The 21386-nt window shown below is 43.0% G+C and overlaps 1 protein-coding gene across 4 annotated transcripts in view; it reads right to left on the minus strand.

Moving 5' to 3' along the window:
* Positions 1–21386, minus strand: part of LOC112118337 (butyrophilin subfamily 1 member A1-like) — a 98172-nt gene that overhangs the window by 55168 nt on the left and 21618 nt on the right. For 2 of the 4 annotated variants that reach the window (XM_024216602.2, XM_024216600.2), the window contains exons 2-5: positions 18241–18276; positions 13511–13615; positions 3298–3318; positions 1873–1899 (exon numbers count right to left, since the gene is read on the minus strand). In XM_024216602.2, coding sequence (XP_024072370.1) covers positions 1873–1899; positions 3298–3318; positions 13511–13615; positions 18241–18253 — 166 coding nt within the window. In that variant the 5' untranslated portion in view covers positions 18254–18276. The remainder of the gene's footprint in view (positions 1–1872; positions 1900–3297; positions 3319–13510; positions 13616–18240; positions 18277–21386) is intronic. The other 2 variants (XM_024216604.2, XM_024216603.2) reach the window with 1 other exon arrangement.

A 21386-nucleotide genomic window follows, 5' to 3' on the forward strand; every position in this document is an offset into this window, starting at 1 on the left:
TTCAACCCTTTCCAGAGCTGAAGTCACCTGACATCACCCTGACTAGCCCTAGAGGTATCCTGAATTACACAGGCCAGTTCATCACTGAAACGTTTTGCCAAGAGAAGAGCTATGCATTTAAAGTGCATTTGAACAAAGGTCACAGACCAATAACCTTTTCAGCTATAGTGTGGCAGCCATGATGGGCCTAGTGAGAAAGATGGAAGAACTCGACAGAGGATTCAATGATTTTGAACATTTGAAAGGAGATCCAATTGCAACCTATTTAAGACACAATAATAAACCTTGCAATGTGCAAACACCCCTACCAGAAAAAAATTGAAAGAGACTAGCTGTAGATTTATGGAGATTCAGAGGAAATCATTACCTGGTCATTGTGAACTACTTGTCCAAGTATATAGAAATTATGTTCTTTAAAGATACAGCATGTGGTAGCATTACTGAGAAAATGAAGTGCACTTTTGCTTACTATAGTATTCCAGAACAACTAGTGTTGAAAAATAGACAACAATTTGCAGCAGCAGAACTTAAGTCATTGTGAATTAAATATTATTTTGATCATATTACCAGCAGCCCACATTACCCACAAGTGAATGGAGAAGCTGAGAGAGTTGTACAGATAGCCAAGATAATCCTACAAAAGGAAGAGCCATTCTTTGGTCTTCTGAGCTACAGATCAACTCCAATAGCGACCACAGGTTATAGTCCAGTACAACTCCTTGATGGGAAAACAACTCAGAACAACTCCTCCAACTTTAAAAAAGTCTCCAAGGTGTCCAGACATGAAAAGAATAGCCAAATTGGATAAATAGACTAAAAGAGTTTATGGTCTCTTTTACAACAGATGCCACTCTGAGTACTGCTGGTTCTAGAACCTGGTGGACAGCATGTGTGTCAAATTGGATGGAGAAAAAGGATGGACAACTCCAGCTGTCATAAAGAAAAAGAATTCAGCAATCATATAATATGTGATTGAGACCGACAGTGGAGAGTTCAGCAGAAGCCATCAATATCTACAGTTTGTTCCTTAGCAAGAAAAATCAACACAGGAAACAAAAAGAAGAGTCAAGGACTCTAGATTCCCCCACAGCCACTCATTGAAACTACTATGATTCAGAGAAACTTAAGAAACTGATGCATAGTGACATTCAAAGATAGAGAGACAGTGTAAATTCTGTAAATGTTAGGAGTATAGAACGTGAAGGGGGAGATGTATTGAAAAGTAACTATATCATACTTGTCAGTGAATAGGTGGCACTATGGTAGAATACTTTATTTAAGCTAACCACCCTAATACCTAACAGAGCATGACGAACACATCTGATGTGTTCCTCTCTAAGAAGGAAGACCTGTAGGCAGACCATATCTAGTATGGAAGCATGACACTCCTGTCTGGAACAGTTTAGTGATTGGGAAGATAATGGACATGAATCATTCCAACACTGAACTGAAATGTTTAGCTCAATAAGTTACTCCACAAACTTGGTACATGACTTTCAGCAGCTCATAACTAGCAATAGTCCAAACCAACCTCCTCTTCCAGAGCAAAATTCATCAGCCAGGACAGTTGCTGTACAAAATTTGAAAACTCACAAAAGTTGACCTCAGGGCTAGAAAATAATGTAAATACACAGGTGAATTGTCACAGTCTTCTCAGTTAAAAGAAAGATATATATTAAAAAAATCTGTTCTATTCATAGAAAAAGGCTGGCATTTTCCAACCAAAAGGTTGCTGTTTCACAAAGTTAACAGCATTTGAAAATAGACCCCATTTCCACTTTCTGAATATTGATCACTCTGTGCTCGCTGTGATCTGAAATAGGATTACTACGTTGTGGTCTACTTCGTTAACTGAGAAGACATTCTTCTTACCTATTTGAGTTCTCAGTTCACCATGTTCTGAAAGAGAGGCATGACAATGCTCAGAAAAGAATAATTAATGTGTGAGGTTTCTGGTTCCTCAAAGACCTTCTTGCTGGAGCCTTTCTAAGGGTTCCATCCAATTCCCAGTGAAGTCAATAGCAGCCATTACTCAAATACTTCAATCTTTCCAAAGACTCCACAGTATCATAGAACACAGAGTGGGAGGCGGTTCTCTGGAGATTTCCAACATAAACTGGAATTTCCCCAGCTCCTTTAATATTATTGAAATGGGGATTTTGTTCTATAGTGGGCCGTATTAATCCCATGTTTTAGTGATGCTGACAAATCAATTTTGAGTGTGTGTGTTTGCAAATATAGTAATTAGCATTTTATTAATAGAAAAAGTACACAACTATAACATCCTGCTTGATTTATGAGGTATGGCTCCATGATCCTTGAACATTCAACAGTCACAAGGACTTTATGGGGAGCATGAGAATACAGTGATTCCAGACTCTGATGCATAAACTTTTAAGTAACATCCTGCTTAATTGAGGAAATAGGTGAAGTGAAGCCCTGGTTCCACTGAAATCAATGGAAACACTCAAACAGGGCCAAATTATATTAATTAAAATAGGTTAGTGAACATGTTTTAAAACACAGCGGTGTATCTAGCATAGACAACATTTATCACCTTTTAAAATACATTAGCATTGACCATGACCAGCTACTAAATTTTATCACTCAATCTATTTTCTAAGTCTAGACATGAACATTTGAAATGTGATTCCTGAGAGAAGGAGGAAAGGAAAGTTCATATACAAGGAAGTATCAACCCTAACATTACAATTAGTAGCTCATAGCCAAAAAATAGGATTTTCTAAAACATTCAGATCACTGAAAAGCACAGACTTTCAAGAGGACTTGCGCTGCTAAATCACTCAGACTGTGTCAAAATCCCACCATCACTGAATAAGAAGGTTGGAGGCAAAGCAACTTGTTCTCTCTCCTCATTAACATGACAATACATTTAATGGCAATTTATGCACAAATGTCTATGAAAGAAGTACCTGTATTTTATGTTTCAAAGTTATTTTCCATACTAGGCAGCCATAGCTTGTTTTACCCCATGCTTATTTTCACAGTTAGAATGAAGATAATATCAGAATCAAAGTCTCCACGGTTTAGGTATGCAGCTTTACAGCTAAAATCAATCAGGTAATTGATCTGATTGCATTACTAAAATAAACTGAAATTGTTAGCTTTTTTTTTTTTGAACTGGGGAAATTAATTTTACACAATCCTCATACCCATTGATGCATTTAGGAAAGAGAAGGAGGTGGGGTGATGGGGAGCTCCAAGTATTCATTTCATTCTCAGAGTCTCATTCTGGTAACATACAAAATTCAGGAAGAAAAAAAAATGAGTGTATACCATTTTCTTTCTGGGGTTGCCCTGCAAGAAAAGAACAAAAAATTCAGTTACTAACTGTGCTAACATTGTGACAAATATGACAACTTTCTCCCTTACACTAAGGAAATTTTAATGTATTAAATTTATGATTCCTGTTGGGTCAGGGGGTTTATGTAATTCCATGAGAGAGGGTAACCACAACCCAGCAGGAACTAAGGACAGTGTGTGTGTGTGCGGGGTGGGGGGTGGGGGGTTATTGAGCAAATTCACACCCTGAGAGAGGCCCCACATCCAGGGGAGGCTCCCATATGCTAGTTTAAACTGGATTCTACAGAGGCCAACAGACATAAAAAGGACCTTTGCAATAATAGTTGGAGTTAAAACTGACTCACGGCCTTCTCTCTGATCCAGCAATTGGACAGGACTTTCTGTCAAGGGGAGGGTTGGAAGCACTGACACCAACCAGAGTTTTAAAACATTTTAATTAAAATGGGTTAGCTAACATATTTTAAAACACAGCTTTTTATCTAGCACAGACAGGATTTTACATCTTGAAAAATCCATTAGCATTGGCCAGGACGAGCTACTGAATTATATTACCCAACTGACATTCATATTAGAGATCTGATTCCTGAGAGAAGGAGGAAAAGAAAGTTCATATACAGCCGAGTATCTCCCTTAAGGTTACAGAGGGTCCTGTGGCACCTTTAAGACTAACAGAAGTATTGGGAGCATAAGCTTTCGTGGGTAAGAACCTGAAGTGAGGTTCTTACCCACGAAAGCTTATGCTCCCAATACTTCTGTTAGTCTTAAAGGTGCCACAGGACCCTCTGTTGCTTTTTACAGATTCAGACTAACACGGCTACCCCTCGGATACTTGACTCCCTTAAGGTTACAATTTACACGGGCTTGAGAGACACCCCTGGTTCGATCTGTATTTCCTCCTGTACATAAAAGGGATTTCAAAAGAACTGGAACTTTCCAAATGGAAGAAACAATGGTAGTGTGACTGCTATAGCTAATGGGCAAGACAATGATTGAGGAGATTTGGGTTCCCACCTCTGCCAAAAATTCCTATATCTCCTTAGGACAGCAACCAAAGCTTCCTGTTCTTCACTTTCCCCATGTGTACAAGGGAGACAATAATACTCAGGGCCTCACAATTTGGTAGGTTGTTTCATTCATTAATGTTGAGAGAATGCTTTGAGCTCCTCCAGTGGAGGCTGGTTGTGATGGGAGGAAATCCCTCCTTGGGAACAGGAAAGAGAATGCATCCCTGCTCAGAGAAACTGGCAGAGCCTAAAGGGAGGGCAGTGTTGATGGGGCTTCTTAGGAAGCAGAGGCAGATTACTGAAGGCATTTAGGCACTTCAAAGTTCAGATAACCCCTCTAGATGGATGTTTTAAAGTGGCTAGGCACCTCACTCTGACTGAAATCCAGAAGAAATGACTGATGTCACTTCTCCCATCTCAGCCCCATTTGAACTGTCTAGAACTAATGTATAAACATGTCTGGCACATAGCACACCAAAAAAGCTTAATTCATGTGTGATTTTCTGGTTTCTGAAAGATCTTCTTGCCCAGGCCTTTCTAAGGGTTCCATCCAATTCACAGTGAAGTCAATAGGAGACATTGCCTAATCACCTCAATCTTTCCAAAGACTCTGCAGTATCACAGAACACATAGAGAACCCCCTTCCACTTTGGAGACTCCCAACATAAACTGGAATTTCCCCAGCTACTTTAATATTATTGAAATGTGGATGTTGTTCTATAGTAGACCATATTAATCCCATGTTTTAGTGATGCTGACAAATCTGTTTGGAGTGTGTGTGTTTGTGTGAATACTAAGCCCCTTTCTACAATTACCAACAAAATAACGTAAGATGTTGTCAAGGCTGCTTCCCCACTCTGAACTTTAGGGTACAAATGTGGGGGCCTGCATGAAAACTTCTAAGCTTAACTACCAGCTTAGATCTGGTCCGCTGCCACCACTCCCAAAGCTAATTCCCTTCCCTGGGTAGCCTTCAGAGACTCTTCACCAATTCCATGGTGAATACAGATCCAAAACCCCTTGGATCTTAAAACAAGGAGAAATTAACCATCCCCCCTCCTTCCTCCCACCAACTCCTGGTGGATCAAGATCCAACCCCCTTGGATCTAAAAACAAGGAAAAATCAATCAGGTTCTTAAAAAGAAGGCTTTTAATTAAAGAAAAAGGTAAAAATCATCTCTGTAAAATCAGGATGGAAAATAAACTTTACAGGGTAATCAAACTTAAAGAGCCCAGAGGACCCCCCTCTAGCCTTAGGTTCAAAGTTACAGCAAACAGAGGTAAACACCCTAGTAAAAGGTACATTTACAAGTTGAGAAAACAAACAAACTAACACGCCTTGCCTGGCTGTTTACTTACAAGTTTGAAATATGAGAGACTTGTTCAGAAAGATTTGGAGAACCTGGATTGATGTCTGGTCCCTCTCAGTCCCAAGAGCGAACAACCCCCCAAAAAAGGGCACAAACAAAAGCCTCCCCCCCCCCCACAAGATTTGAAACTATCTTGTCCCCTTATTGGTTCTTTGGGTCAGGTGTCAGCCAGGTTACCTGAGCTTCTTAACCCTTTACAGGTAAAAGGATTTTGGAGTCTCTGGCCAGGAGGGATTTTATAGTACTGTACACAGGAGAACTGTTACCCTTCCCTTTATAGTTATGACACGCCCCCCAAATCACAGATAGTGTTGGACAGCCGGTTCCACACTGGCTGTGATTTCTTCCTGGAGCTCTAGGAGAAAACAGAGTTAATAAGACACATGCACCTTTAGACATACTACTGATTATATAAAAACTAACTATGTTCCACATTCCAAGGACAATTTTTAACCAGTTGATTCTGGGAAACTTTCGCGGGAGAGTGCATCAGCCACTTTGTTAGAAGCCCCTGAAATGTGTTGTATTTCAAAATCAAAATCTTGGAGAGCTAAACTCCACCCAAGAAGTTTTTTGTTATTCCCCTTGGCGGTATGAAGCCACTGTAGCGCAGCATGGTCTGTTTGTAGTTGGAAACGCCGTCCCCAAACATATGGGCGTAGCTTTTCCAGCGCGTACACAATGGCATAGCATTACTTTTCGCTGATTGACCAGTAGCTTTCCCTCTCACACAGTTTCTTGCTGAGAAACACAACAGGATGGAATTCTTGATCCGGTCCTTCCTGCATTAAAACTGCTCCCACGCCCCGCTCGGACCCATCTGTGGTTACTAGGAATGGTTTGTCAAAGTCTGGGGCCCTTAGCACAGGGTCAGACATGAGTTTCACCTTAAGCTGGTGAAAGGCCTTTTGACATTCCTCAGTCCACTGAACTGCATTTGGCTGTTTCTTTTTGGTTAGGTCTGTCAGCAGGGCGGCGATTTGGCTGTAATGTGGTACAAATTGCCTATAATATCCAGCAAAGCCTAAGAAGGATTGGACCTGTTTCTTTGACTTTCGAAGCGGCCACTTTTGGATAGCATCCACTTTGGCCTGTAGGGGATTTATAGTTCCTTGACCCACCTGGTGCCCCAGGTAAGTCACTCTGTTTTGGCCAATTTGACACTTTTTAGCCTTAACAGTTAGTCCTGCCTGCCGGATGCGCTCAAAGACTTTTTCCAGGTGCTCCAGGTGTTCTGTCCATGAATCAGAAAAAATAGCCACATCATCAAGGTAGGCAACTGCAGATTCTCCCAATCCCGCTAGGAGACCATCTACAAGTCTTTGGAAGGTGGCGGGTGCATTTCGCAACCCGAAAGGGAGTACATTGAATTCATACACCCCTGCCTGTGTGACGAAGGCTGACCTTTCCTTAGGGGGTTCATCTAGTGGTACTTGCCAGTACCCTTTTGTTAAGTCTAAAGTAGAGATGAATTGGGCATGTCCCATTTTCTCCAATAGCTCATCTGTGCGTGGCATTGGATAGTTGTCAGGACGAGTTACAGCATTTAGCTTACGGTAGTCCACGCAAAAGCGTATTTCCCCATCTGGTTTGGGAACTAGAACCACTGGAGATGCCCATGCACTGTTAGAGGGGCGGATTATACCCATCTGTAGCATGTCCTGGATCTCCCTTTGTATAGCATTTTGGGCATGAGGTGACTCCCGGTAGGGTGGGGTTCTAATTGGGTGAGCATTACCTGTGTCAATGGAGTGGTATGCCCGTTCGGTCTGTCCTGGAGTGGCTGAGAAAATCGGTGCAAAGCTTGTGCAAAGCTCCTTGATCTGCTGTCGCTGCAGACGTCCAAGGGTCATGGAGAGGTTCACCTCTTCCATGCCACCATCCCTTTTTCCTTCGTAGTAGACACCTTCAGGCCACTCCACATCATCTGTTCCCTGGGCTGTAAACTGGCAAACGTTTAATTCTCTGGAATAAAAGGGCTTAAGTGAATGAACATGGTATACCTTAGGCTTTATGTTGGAGGTGGGGGAGGCTATGAGATAGTTAACAGCTCCTAGGTGCTCCTGGACCGTGAATGGTCCTTCCTACGATGCTTCCATTTTATGGGCCTGGAGCGCCTTTAAGACCATGAATTGGTCTCCTACCTTGAAGGACCGATCTCTGGAAAGTTTATCATACCAGGCCTTTTGCTCTTCCTGAGCATCCTTTAGGTTTTCTTTAGCAAGGGCTAAAGAGTGTCAGAGGATGCTTTGTAGGTTGCTTACAAAGTCTAGAATGTTAGTTCCTGGAGAAGGCGTAAACCCCTCCCATTCCTGCTTCACCAACTGTAATGGCCCCTTAACCTCGCAGCCATAGACAAGTTCAAATGGTGAAAACCCTAAACTGGGATGGGGTACAGCCCTGTAGGCAAAAAGCAACTGCTGCAATACTAGGTCCCAATCATTGGAGTGTTCAATTACGAATTTACGTATCATGGCCCACAAAGTTCCATTAAACCTCTCCACCAGGCCATTGGTTTGATGGTGGTAAGGGGTGGCAACCAAGTGATTCACCCCATGAGCTTCCCACAGGTTTTTCATGGTCCTTGCCAGGAAATTAGTTCCCAAATCTGTAAGGATGTCGGAGGGCCAACCTACCCTGGCAAAAATGTCTGCTAATACCTGGCACACACTTTTAGCCCTGGTGTTGCTTAAGGGTACTGCTTCCGGCCATCGGGTAGCAAAATCCATGAAAGTCAGTATGTACTGCTTTCCTCTGGGTGTCTTCTTTGGGAAAGGACCCAGAATATCCACAGCTACTCGCTGAAATGGGACCTCAATTATGGGTAGTGGCTGGAGAGGGGCTTTAACCTGGTCTTGGGGCTTTCCCACTCGTTGGCACACCTCACAAGACCGGACATAATTAGCAACGTCCTTGCCCATTCCCTCCCAGTGGAAGGACTTCCCCAACCGGTCTTTGGTTCTGTTCACCCCAGAATGGCCACTGGGATGATCATGGGCTAAGCTCAAGAGCTTTACCCGATACTTAGTGGGAACTACCAACTGTCTTTGAGGATGCCAGTCTTCCTGGTGCCCACCAGAAAGAGTCTCCTTGTATAAAAGTCCTTGTTCTACAACAAACTGGGATCGGTTAGAACAGCTGAGAGGCGGTGGGGTGCTCCGTGCCGCCGCCCAAGCTTTCTGAAGGCTGTCATCTGCTTCCTGCTCAGCCTGGAACTGTTCCCTTGATGCTGGAGACATCAGTTCCTCCTTGGGCTGTGGACTGGGGCTTGGTCCCTCTGGAAGCGATGCAGGTGCTGGGGCTGTTTCCATTGACTGTGAACCTCTGTCCGCTGGTGCACTATGTGGTATTTCAGACTCTGGCTGAGCCTCTTGGGTAGGGTTATCTGCTGCTTCTGCCAGTTCAGGCTAGCTGGTGCCCTCTGGCGTTGGAGTGGTAGACAGGTTTGCAAGCGCTGGACTCAGTGCTGGCAATGGTTCTGTTGCTGGTTGCATTGCCAGTTCCGGTTCTGGGACTGGCTTTGCCTGGGTCTCTGGGATTGGATCCACTATGGCTGTTGCAGTCATTGGCAGGGGATCCGGTTCCACCACCTTTGTTTGGGTCTCTGGTAACACAGACAGGGCCCTGGTGGATGGCTCAGGAACAGGGATCGGGGTGAAAGCTTGATTAGCCTGGCTGCGGGTGACTATTCCCACCCTCTTTGCTAGCTTCACATGGTTGGCCAAGTCTTCCCCCAGTAGCATGGGGATGGGATAATTGTCATAGATTGCAAATTCCACATTCCTGACCAGCCCTTGTACTGAACATGCAACTTGGCTGTAGGCAAGGTTACAGACTGTGACATGAAGGGTTGAATTGTCACTGGAACCTCCGGGTTGATGAGTTTGGGGTCCACTAGGGATTGGTGGATAGTTGACACTTGTGCCCCAGTGTCCCTCCAAGCGATAACCTTCTTTCCGCCCACTCTCAAGGTTTCCCTTCACTCCGAGGGTATTTGAGAGGCATCTGGGTCTGGGGATCTTTGGTGTGATTGTGGTGTAATGAACTGTAATTGGTTGGGGTTCTTTGGGCAGTGAGCCTTTATATGTCCCAGTTCATTACATTTAAAACATCACCCTGCTAAGGTATCACCGGGGCGATGTTGGTTGATGGAGACTGGTGTGGTGGGGTGAGAAGGCATCTGGGGTTTCCCTTGGGATGTGGGTGGGGCCTTGGGTTGTCCCCGGTGGTAAGGTTTTGTTTCGGCTTGCCCCTTCTGATATTCTCTCCAACTGCTACTAGTTTTTTTTCTTTTCTGACACCTCCACCCATTTGGCTCCAATCTCCCCCGCCTCAGTTACAGTTTTGGGCTTCCCATCTAGGATGTACCTTTCTATTTCCTCAGGAACACCCTCTAAAAACTGCTCCATTTTTACTAGGGAAACCAGATTTTCCAGAGAATTAACATTTTCTCCTGATACCCAGGCATCACAAATTTTGTCAATGTGGTAGGCATGTCGGGTAAATGACACGTCTGGTTTCCACCTTAGGGCTCTGAACCGCCGACAGGCATGCTCGGGTGTTAGCCCCATTCTGATTCTGGCCTTGTTTTTAAAAAGTTCATAACTGTTCATGTGTTCCTTAGGCATTTCAGCCGCCACCTCTGCTAAGGGTCCACTGAGCTGCGGCCTCAGCTCTACCATGTACTGGTCTGGAGTGATGCTGTATCCAAGGCAGGCCCTTTCAAAATTTTCTAAGAAGGCCTCAGTATCATCACCTGCCTTGTAGGTGGGGAAATTTCTGGGATGGGAAGGGGTACCTGGAGAGGGGTTGCTAGGATTGGCTGGTATATCTGGCCTAGCCCTTGCTAATTCCAGTTCATGCTTCCTCTCTTTTTCCCTCTCCTCCATCTCTTTTTCTTTCAGCTCCATCTCTCTCTTGTGGGCCTCCTCTTTGGCTTTTTCTTCTCTTTCATGGGCCTCCTCTTTGGCTTTCTTTTGAGCTTCTTGCTCGAGTTTTTTTAATTGAAGCAGTCTCTGATGTTTTTTTTCCATTTTCTTCTGCTTCTAGGCTGGCCAGTTCTAGTTTGTTAGCTACTTCTTTGGTAGTCATTTTCCTGTTTTCTTGTGCTGGGCCACACCCCTCTGCAGTTGACTGAAACTGGGATGCACTCAGCTCAGGCTGCTGCTGAGGTAACAGAGACTTTCTAACTAGCTATCCCCAAGAGGTAGGCCTTGGCTACACTCGCGGATTCACAGCGCTGCCGCGGCAGCGCTGTGAAGCGCGAGTGTAGTCGCGCCGCCAGCGCTGCGAGAGCTCTCTCGCAGCGCTGCAAGTACTCCACCTCTCCGAGGGGAATAGCTTGCAGCGCTGCGAGGGAGCATGCAGCGCTGCAGGCGCTGATTACACTGGCGCTTTACAGCGCTGCACTCGCTGCACTCAGGGTGGGTGTTTTTTCACACCCCTGAGCGCAGCAAGTGCAGCGCTGTGAATTGCCAGTGTAGCCAAGGCCGTAGAAAGAAAAAAAACAATTCAGCTTGTAAATTCCTTTTACCAGCTGTTTGCTCACTGATTGAACCCTTCTCTTAACAAAGACCCTTGTTAAAAAAAACGTAACACCTCTGCCTTCAGGCAAGGAGAGATAAGATATGCATCTACCTTCAGCTCTGCTTTCCAAGCAGCTAGAAAGGAGAAAAAAAAATATTACTGGCTTTTGGTTTAAAATGATCCCACCGCTCTGCCACCATGTCAAGTCTGCTTCCCCACTCTGAACTTTAGGGTACAAATGTGGGGGCCTGCATGAAAACTTCTAAGTTTAACTACCAGCTTAGATCTGGTCCGCTGCCACCACTCCCAAAGCTAATTCCCTTCCCTGGGTAGCCTTGAGAGACTCTTCACCAATTCCCTGGTGAATACAGATCCAAACCCCTTGGATCTTAAAACAAGGAGAAAATCAATCAGGTTCTTAAAAAGAAGACTTTTAATTAAAGAAAAAGGTAAAAATCATCTCTGTAAAATCAGGATGGAAAATAACTTTACAGGACCCCGCTCTAGCCTTAGGTTCAAAGTTACAGCAAACAGAGATAAACACCCTAGTAAAAGGTACATTTACAAGTTGAGAAAACAAAGATAAACTAACACGCCTTGCCTGGCTGTTTACTTACAAGTTTGAAATATGAGAGTCTTGTTCAGAAAGATTTGGAGAACCTGGATTGATGTCTGGTCCCTCTTAGTCCCAAGAGCGAACAACCCCCCCAAAAAAGAGCACAAACAAAAGCCTTCCCCCCTCCCCCGCAAGATTTGAAAGTATCTTGTTCCCTTATTGGTCCTTTGGGTCAGGTGTCAGCCAGGTTACCTGAGCTTCTTAACCCTTTACAGGTAAAAGTATTTTGGAATCTCTGGCCAGGAGGGATTTTATAGTATTGTACACAGGAGAGCAGTTACCCTTCCCTTTATAGTTATGACAGATGTAATGTAGAATTCAGGCCTGTATATTTGCCTGAGATAGAATTTTGGGTCTTCTTTGTTGGATTTTTGATACACTGGACCCTCGCTAGAACATGTGTCTATATAGCACGAATTCGCATATAATGCGGTTGCGGCCATGGATCCCAAATTTAATTACTTTCTTTGCAATTCCCCGTTAACGTGGTACGATGCATGGATCCCAAATCCCGCATTCTGGTGAGGTCCTGTGTACTCAGATATCCTTACTGAACAAAGAACAAAGACACTGTATGTTGCTTCTGCCAAGCCATATTGGTTTGTTAGTATAATGAGAAAGATAAGAGACAGAGCTAAAGTGTTACTGGGTATGGTGGCAGTATAATATACAACCATACACTTGAAGACTTCCTCAACTCCTATCTCAAGGCAAGGTCAAGCAACCAGTCAGATGGGGCAAAGGGGAATGGGGGCGGGGGGAGGTATAAGAAACACTAAAAGGCCAAAGAAATGCACGTCCCTGACCAAAGCACAACCTTACTCCTTACCCCTCCCATGGGGTATAAAAGAGGTGGAACGAGGCCCCCAAACAGAACATGACCATACATTGTAAGGGGTGGGACCAAGGGTGTGCACTATAGGTATAATTATGCCTGCTAAGGAAGGGGGAAGGGGAACACTGGGGAAAGGGCTCTGTGATGTCAGAGCTATGGATATGCTTGCTTAAAACTAACCCCCAAAAAACATTGCATTGCCTGCACTTCAGACTTCTGGTCTTCTGCTTTCTGTCTGCATGACAAGAATCAGGGTGGGGTGAAGGGAAAGCCCCCTTAACAGGTATGCATATGCACTTTGCAAAAGTGTAAATGATAACACAAGATGCCAGGCAGTGGAGAATCAGCTCCACAATACTGACATCCCACAGTCACCCTCCCAGCCTGTTTTGCCACTTCCATCACTAGCAGCATGGCCGGCTGATATGACCAACTGATATCACCTGCTCTCACCTATTGTACATGATAACCCCCTCTGCTGGTCTTTGGAAAGGTTGGAGGGAAGAGTAAGGTGCTAACTGTCTACACAGCAAGCTACTTAATATGTCTCAGCCATTGTTCTTGTAAAGAAGCCTATGTCCCCTGCATTAGATGGCCATGGACCCCAGATTGCAGAGCTGAGGGTTTGTTTTTTCTGTAGTGGGTAGATGCTGCATTATATATTCCCCCCCCTTTTCTTCACTAATGTCCTTTTGTCCTATTTCTATGCCTTTTCTCCATTTTCCGCCCTACAGTGGGACAGAGACAAGGCTCCCAATTAATTATTTATTCAAAATCCACATTAAATCACTGAATGGATCACTAATGAAATACTGATGAACTTTGAAATTCTTACCTTTTGGTTTCCAAATATGATACAGAAGGTAGACAGTGCCAGTTCCGATGATGGTGATTGTACTTATCTGGGCGGGTGATTTTACCAAGCTAAGGATGCTAGAACCTAAAAATGTTTGAAGTTTTCAATTATATTTAATCTTCCTTTAGAAAATTATTTTCATTTTAAACAAAGAAAATAAGGCTCGCTGCTTCTTCTCCTTTAAAAATAAGATTTTATATGCTTCCTAGGTATTGAGGGACAGAAATAGGGAGAGAACATTACAATAGGTGTAGATATAGAACTCTTTTATAGGTTCCTCTAAGGAACTGGCCAGAACATAAAAATATTCAGTGCCCAACATCTACTCTTGTTCTGAAAAGGGAAAGAGAATTTACTTCCCTGTTCAGTAACTGAAGTTCAAGATGTGTTGCCTATATGAGTTTCACTGGTGTGCATGGCTTCTATGCTACGGAGATTGCAATGCTTCACTTACTAGTCTCTGTTCATCGCATCTGCTCCTTTCATAGCCTCGAACCATTCTCACCTCACCAGTAAAAAAGGGGGCAGAGTGACCAATTGACCTTCAATTCCTTTGCAAATGTCCAGCTCCAAGTATTAGACTCATAGGTATCAGTGAAAGGACAGTGGGTCATTGAACACATATAGATAACACATCTCAAAGAACTCCAGTTTTCTCTATCTCTGTCAGCCAGATAGTTTCCATACCATGAAATGATGGGCTATAGGGATGGATGAAGAGTGGTTCCATTGTTTGGGCTGAACAAGTCTGCATACAGTGGAAGAGGCATCAGAGTAAGCACCAAAACTGTACTGAGCTCCTGAAACCTGTTCTCTCTGGGCCAAATTGGACACAGAAGAAAAAAAAAACAAGGCTCTGTCTTGTTTGACTTTCCTCGAAACTCATCAAATTAAGGGAATCAGAGTAAGAATAAAACAGACTAAGTAAATGGAATCAAATGTATGGTATTGACAGTCCAGACTCTATCCACCTTTTGAGCAGAATGCCATATATTTTTTGTTGTGCTTGGTGATATACCATGAGGTACACACCATTGATCAAATACAGATTTGATGACCAAGTCCTTTGAACTCCATTTGTGCTCATCTCGAGAAATGTCTACTTAGTCTGCTAGCAAATTGTGAAGACCTGGCAGATGAACAGCAGATATTGTTATGCAGTACCAACACTGGTTCCACAGAAAGAGTGCTTCCCTATATAAGAAAGTGTACCTGCTTGTTCACATGAAACACTGACACAGTATTGTTGATCATAATTTAAATATGTTGTCTTACAATGTGAGAGAGAAAGGATCTTGGATAGCTTGAATTGGGATTTGAGAGTCTTCACCGTACACCATACCAATACCCGGTACAATTTATAATCATCAGGAGGCTAAGTCTGAGGCAATACAGCAGTGTTGTCTAATTATGAAGGGGATGTCTGTGTCAGGATAATATCAACACCCTGATGCAAGGTAACATCCTCAGTGAGAGGTGTGGGTCAGGGGAGGATGCAGACACATGATCTGCTGATATAATAGCAGATGGGTCCTGGGGTATAGATGATCTGTCTCAGAAAGTAGATGGGATAAACACCAGGGAGGGAGAAGAATTATTTAAGTTAAACACCAATTTTGACACAAGAATAAATAGATACAAATTGGCCACCAAGTAGTTTAGGCTTGAAATTAGACAAAGGTTTCAAACTATCACAGGAACAGCCTTCCAAGGGGAGCAGGGAAAAAAAACCTAACTGGCTTGAAGACTGAGCTCGATAAATGTATGGAGGAGATCGTATGATGAGATTGTCTACAATGGCACATGATCCATATGTGACTGTTAGTAGTAAATATCCCCAACAACTGGAGATGGGAGACTAGATGGAGAAGTTTCTGAGTTACTACAGCAAATTTTTTCTCTGGTGTCTGGCTGTTGGGTCTTGCTGACATTTTCTGTGTCCAACTTATTTGTTTTTGGGAAGGAATTTTCCCCCAGTTTGCTCAGCCTCTCCTCATAAGTCATGGGCTCCAGACCCCTAAACATTTTTGTCATCCTCCGCTGGAGTCTTTCCAATTTTCCACATTCTTCTTGTAGTGTGGGGCCCAAAACTGGACACAGTACTCCAGATGAGGTCTCACCAATGTTGAATAGAGGGAAATGATCACGTCCCTCGATCTACTGGCAATACCCCTACTTATACAGCCCAAAATGCTGTTAGCCTTCTTGGCAAGAAGAGCACACTGTCAACTCATATCCAGCTTCTCTTCCATCATAACTCCTGGGTCCTTTTCTGCAGAACTGCTGCCTAGACATTCAGTTCCTAGTCTGTAGCAGTGCATGGGATTCTTCCATCCTAACTGCAGGACTCTGCACTTGTCCTTCTTGAACCTCAGATTTCTTTTGGCCCACTCCTCTAATTTGTCTAGGTCCCTCTGTATCCTATCCCTACCCTCCAGCATATCTACCACTCCTCCCAGTTTAGTGTCCTCTGCAAACTTGCTAAGGGTGCAATCCATGCCATCCTCCAAATCATTAATGAAGATATTGAACAAAACCGGCCCCAGGACTGACCCTTGGGGCACTCCGCTTGATACCAGCTTCCAACTAGACATGTAGCCATTGATCACTACCCATTGAGCCCGACGATCTAGCCAGCTTTCTATCCACCTTATAGTCCATTCATCCAGCCCATACTTCTTTAACTTGCTGGCAAGGACACTGTGGGAGACCGTATCAAAAGCTTTGCTAAAGTCAAGGAATAACATGTCCACTGCTTGCCACTCATCGACAGAGCCAGTTATCTCATCATAGAAGGCAATTAGGTTAGTCAGGCATGACTTGCCCTTGGTGAATCCATGCTGACTGTTCCTGATCACTTTCCTCTCCTCTAAGTGCTTCAGAATTTATTCCTTGAGGACCTGCTCCATGATTTTTCCAGGGACTGAGGTGAGGCTGACTGGACTGTAGTTCCCCAGATCCTCCTCCTTCCATTTTTAAAAGATTTTTACTACATTAGCCTTTTTCCAGTCACTTGGGACCTCCCCTGATCGCCGTGAGTTTTAAATGAGTTTTCTGGTCCTTGCCATTAGCGTTTTGCAGTGGTGGAACATCTGCATAACATGAGTCTCCGGCAGGCAGCAAACACACTGGGAGTGACCGTCAGAGTATGGTATTGCTAGTCTACAGGTGAGGCAATGTTTAAAGACTGTGGAGCTAGGCATAGCCGTTCGAAGAGAGTCTCTGATTGTTTGTTGTAGTTGTTCTTGTTTTAATTGGAAAGGGAAGAGACAGGAATCCCACAGGTAACAGGAAGGGGTAATTCTGGGCAAAAAGGAATGGAAAAAGTATTCTGAGGAACAGTATTCTGAGGCACTGCTGTTGTTCTGACCGAAGCCAACAGTTGCAAAGAAGGAACTGGGGGATGGTTGGCTACGCGCATGCGATACCTACTCAGAGCAGCAGGAGCTGGCTGCAGTGCATGTGTAGCCAACCAGGGCACTGCTACCTTAAATGTCCAACTGGAAGTGCGGGGGCAGTAAAACAAGTATTGCATAGGCCTTCAATTGTCCCTCTGCACAGGGGTGCATTTCACACTTTAAACACAGATGTATATATACAGGGCCAAATCCTGTGAAGACTAATACACTGTTTAACCCATTGAAGCCAATGGAATTCCATGCATGTAAATCAATGCAGAAATAATAAATACATTATTTCATATGAAACAAAGCTGGTTGAATTTTTTCAACAAAAAGATTTACATTAAAAAAGTTTTGGGAAAAACCCCCGATGTTGATTAAAAAAATAACTTCCTATTAACTTTCTTAGGTTTTTTTATTATTATTATTTTCAGGTGGAAAATCAACGTTTTTGTATTTTGGAAACATTCATTTTTAAATTGTAGGAAAATGACCACAATCTCTCAATTTATTTTGTTTCCAAAGAGGATGGAGTTAGACTGTTCTCAGTGGTGGCAGATGACAGAACAAGATGCAGTGGTCTCAATTTGCAGTGGGGGAGGTCTAGGTTCGATATTAAGAAAAACTATTTCACTAGGAAGGTGGTGAAGCACTGGAATAGGTTACCTAGGGAGGTGGTGGAATCTCCATCCTTAGAGGTTTTTAAGGCCCGGATTGACAAAGCCTTGGGTGGGATGATTTAGTTGGTGTTGATCCTGCTTTGAGCAGGGGATTGGACAAGATGACCTCCTGAGGTCTCTTTCAAACCTAACCTTCTATGATTCTATCATCCCCCCCTCCCCCAGAAATGTATGTGTGTGGGGGGGGGGAGGAGGTATACTTAAAATTGGGAGAAAATAATACTTTCATATTTAAAAAGCATTACTTTTTTTTAAAATGTAACATTTTTTTCTCTGATACGTTTAAGATTGACAGTTATTTTCAGAGAGAAACTTACTTTATAAAAATAAGGGCTAGATTCACAACAGAAATATGACAAGGCTAGATTAACAAGAGGCTGGGATAGATTAGTGTTTCATTTTTGTGCATGTAATGACTCCAGTGGCCATGCTAATTGGAGTATTATGAATAAGAAAACAAGTCTTAACTAGAGCATTGGTGCCCTGCTGTACTCTAGAATTGCACTTATGATTTGATGGGCAAAAATAGTGGCAGTTTTGAATTTTTCCAGACCAAATGCATCTGTTTATGACAATCAAATGCAGACAAACTCATGTAACACAGATTGAATTATTTGAGAGAATTTACCTTTTGAGCCCATGCTTCTGTATTATGCCGTCTGAGCTGAAAAACATGGGATAAAATTATGGTTAAAATACATATCTTTAATTTAGTAACTCTTCATGTTCACAGTTGAATGAAGATATATTACTGCAGTATTAATGATAGGAATAGAATGGGACCAAAGCCAAAAGATACAGAGGTTCCTACAGCATTTTAACATGTTGAGTTATTTCATGGTCAGTTCACTTAGCATAGACAAAAGGATATGTAATACTGTATATGTGATTCTAAAGCAATAGAAAAAAGTGCACGTTTAAATAAATTAAAGGCATGGAAGAGCCTAGCTATAACCCAGGTTGCAGAGAGGACTAAGGACTCAGACACACAAGTGACTGTAAGGATGGACCTCTGTGTCAGTGGGGGACCCATTGCTCTGAATAGGGCACAGATATCCATACTGAATCAGTTGCATGATCAGTATTTGAAAATTTTCCCTAGCCTCTTGCATGGCCCCAAAAGGTTGGGGGAGGGGGCAAGATCGTTAGACCCTTGAACAAAGGAGGTGGGAATGAGTGTGATTTAATCTGGGGATGGGAGAGGAGCTGCTGTCTTGTCTCTGCCTAACCCAGGAGACTCCTGAACCAAACTTTTAGTAGAGGAACAAGAATTGTGACTGAGATTTTTGAAGCTGAGTAGGGGAATTAAACACACTACTGCCTTCAGCTATTAGTGGGACTTGCACTCCTAAATCACATAGGCATTTTTAAAAACCAACCCTAAAGGAATAACAGTTCAGATCCACAAAGGCGCTTGGGTGCCTAAGTCTTAGATTTAGGCACCAAAGTGACCCACAAAATCCCCACTCAACTGCTGCCTAACTCTGCACATAAATTCACAAGTGCCAAAAATTCTGCTCTGAAAGTCCCCTCACTGCCTAAGTATATGTCTGTGGGCATGCACACTGCTGCCCCAGGCAAGCATCCAGATGCCTATCTCAAGCCTATGCTCCAGGGTAATCCAGCATAATCAAACCGGGTGAAGATAGGTGTTGTCCTGCTTATCATGTGTTTGGGGATCAATCTGGCAGGTGTACTCAGAGGACATCTAATGCCACATAAAATAGGCAGAGGTGGGGCAGAAAGGCACGTCCTTTGGAACATCTTCCCCAGTGATGAGGGTACTCATCCAGAATATGAAAGACCCAAGTTCAATTCCCCTCTGCCTGAAAAGGATAAGGGATTTGAACAGGGATTTCCTACTTCTCAGGGGAGTGCCCTTTTCTCTGGAGTGTACAGTCTCTCTCTTTGGACCCATGCCTGTTTAATTATTTATCCAAAGTGGAAGAGCTTCAATAGGGAAGATTGAGGCAGACCTATATCAAGATATTCCATAGTACAATGGTTATGGTACTTATAAGAAAGGTTGCCTCCTTCTCCCAAACATTTTCAGTGGAGTTAGGTATGCACCACTGCTGTTATTTCAAGAAACAGTTTAGGCCACTGACTCCAGGAGAGGGGTTCCTAGCTGTGGATACCAAGTGGTGATAGCAGACTTATATGCCAAAGTCTTTGAGAGGGAAGCTTAGGACACACTCCTCTTGTTAGCATCTCCCACTGGCAAGCTTATACTGGGAGCTGCCTAGGGTGCTGGCTTTTGTGGATCCTCTTTTGAGGCACCCATCTCTCCCCATTTATTCTAGAGGGACCCTAAGCAGCTATCTCAGGATTCCCTTTGTGGATCTGGGCCAAAGGATTTTTATAAATATATCAGAGATCCAGATCTGTATCCCTGCCTCTCTGTTGCCCTTATATGGTTTTCCCCTTATATGGTTTTCCCCATATAACAGAGTGATCTGGGCCAAAGACATCGAGTTTGGCCAGTTAGGAAGTAATGAAGACCTTGTAAAAACAACTTCTGATGAAAAAGCAGCTAAGGGAATAAATAGATAATTTGAATGGCTTGTACAAGTTATATGTTCTGTTATGATGTTAAGGGAATTATCTAATAAACTTAACAAACCACTGACTTTCATTTTTGAAAAGTTGTGTAGAACTGGAATAATTCCACTGAACTGGCAAAAATGAAAGCAGAACTCAGCATTGAAAATTGTATATATGCCACACACACACAAAAAAAGGGTTACATACAAGGGCCCTTTGGAATCTTATAATTATAGCTAAAGCTGGTTCAAAACAAACATGCCAATTATTTTACATGGGAATGTTTTTTTTTGGAGGGAGGAAGGGAATTGCGGATTTTTTTTAAATTTCCAATTATGTTTTTTAAACAAAATAATGATACCAAAATCAGTTTTTGTTTGTTTCTTTTGTTTTGTTTCCCTCAAAAAATTCTTTTTTGTAATACTTAGGGAATGATCTGGCAGCCCTTATGAAAATGTAACTTCCTTTGAATTCAGACTTCTGCAGGTGATAGCTCTCTGGGAAAGGGACCATCTTTTTGTTGTGTATTTTACAGCACCTAGCATGAAAGGTCCTGGTCCATGACCGGGGCTTCTAGTCCCTATTGTAATACACCTAATAAATAACGTATAGCATCTAGCACGGTTGGGTACTGGACAATGACTGGGTTTCCTAGGCCATACAATAATACACTTAATAAATAATGTACAGCACCTAATGCAATGGCATCCTGGTCCATAACTAAAGCTCCTAGGCACTACAGTAATAAAATAATAATAATATTAAGGTACGATTTTCATAAGTGCCTAGGTGATTGAGAAATCTAATTCCCATTTTCAATAGTGACCTTTTCTAATGGGTTCATTCAATCTCTAGCAGAGCTTCGTATGGTAATATGCCACTACAAACTCCATGAGCCCTCCAGGAAACTACGGTTCTACAAAAAATATTATAGGTTCTAAGAAGGAGCAATGTGCTAGAAGCCAGTTGAAGAATATAAAAAAAACTCAAACATGTTTGCAATTTTTATTTTATTTCAGCTTCCTAGGAAAATTTTTCAAAAGTGACTAGATCCAGCTTAAGTTCAGCACTGTAATACCTAATATTTACATGTCCTTCTGCCTGGTGAAATCCACAGCCATGCGTTAGGAGCTCAGGCTCCCTATACAATGCATTAGATGCTAAAAATGGTATCCACCGAAGCCAGCATGCTGAGTGAGCAGATGCCTAAATAGTAGGAAATGATGATGA

This window comes from Terrapene carolina, unplaced genomic scaffold (assembly GCF_002925995.2).
Source record: "Terrapene carolina triunguis isolate 2854851 unplaced genomic scaffold, T_m_triunguis-2.0 Scaffold764, whole genome shotgun sequence".
NCBI lineage: Eukaryota > Metazoa > Chordata > Testudines > Emydidae > Terrapene > Terrapene triunguis.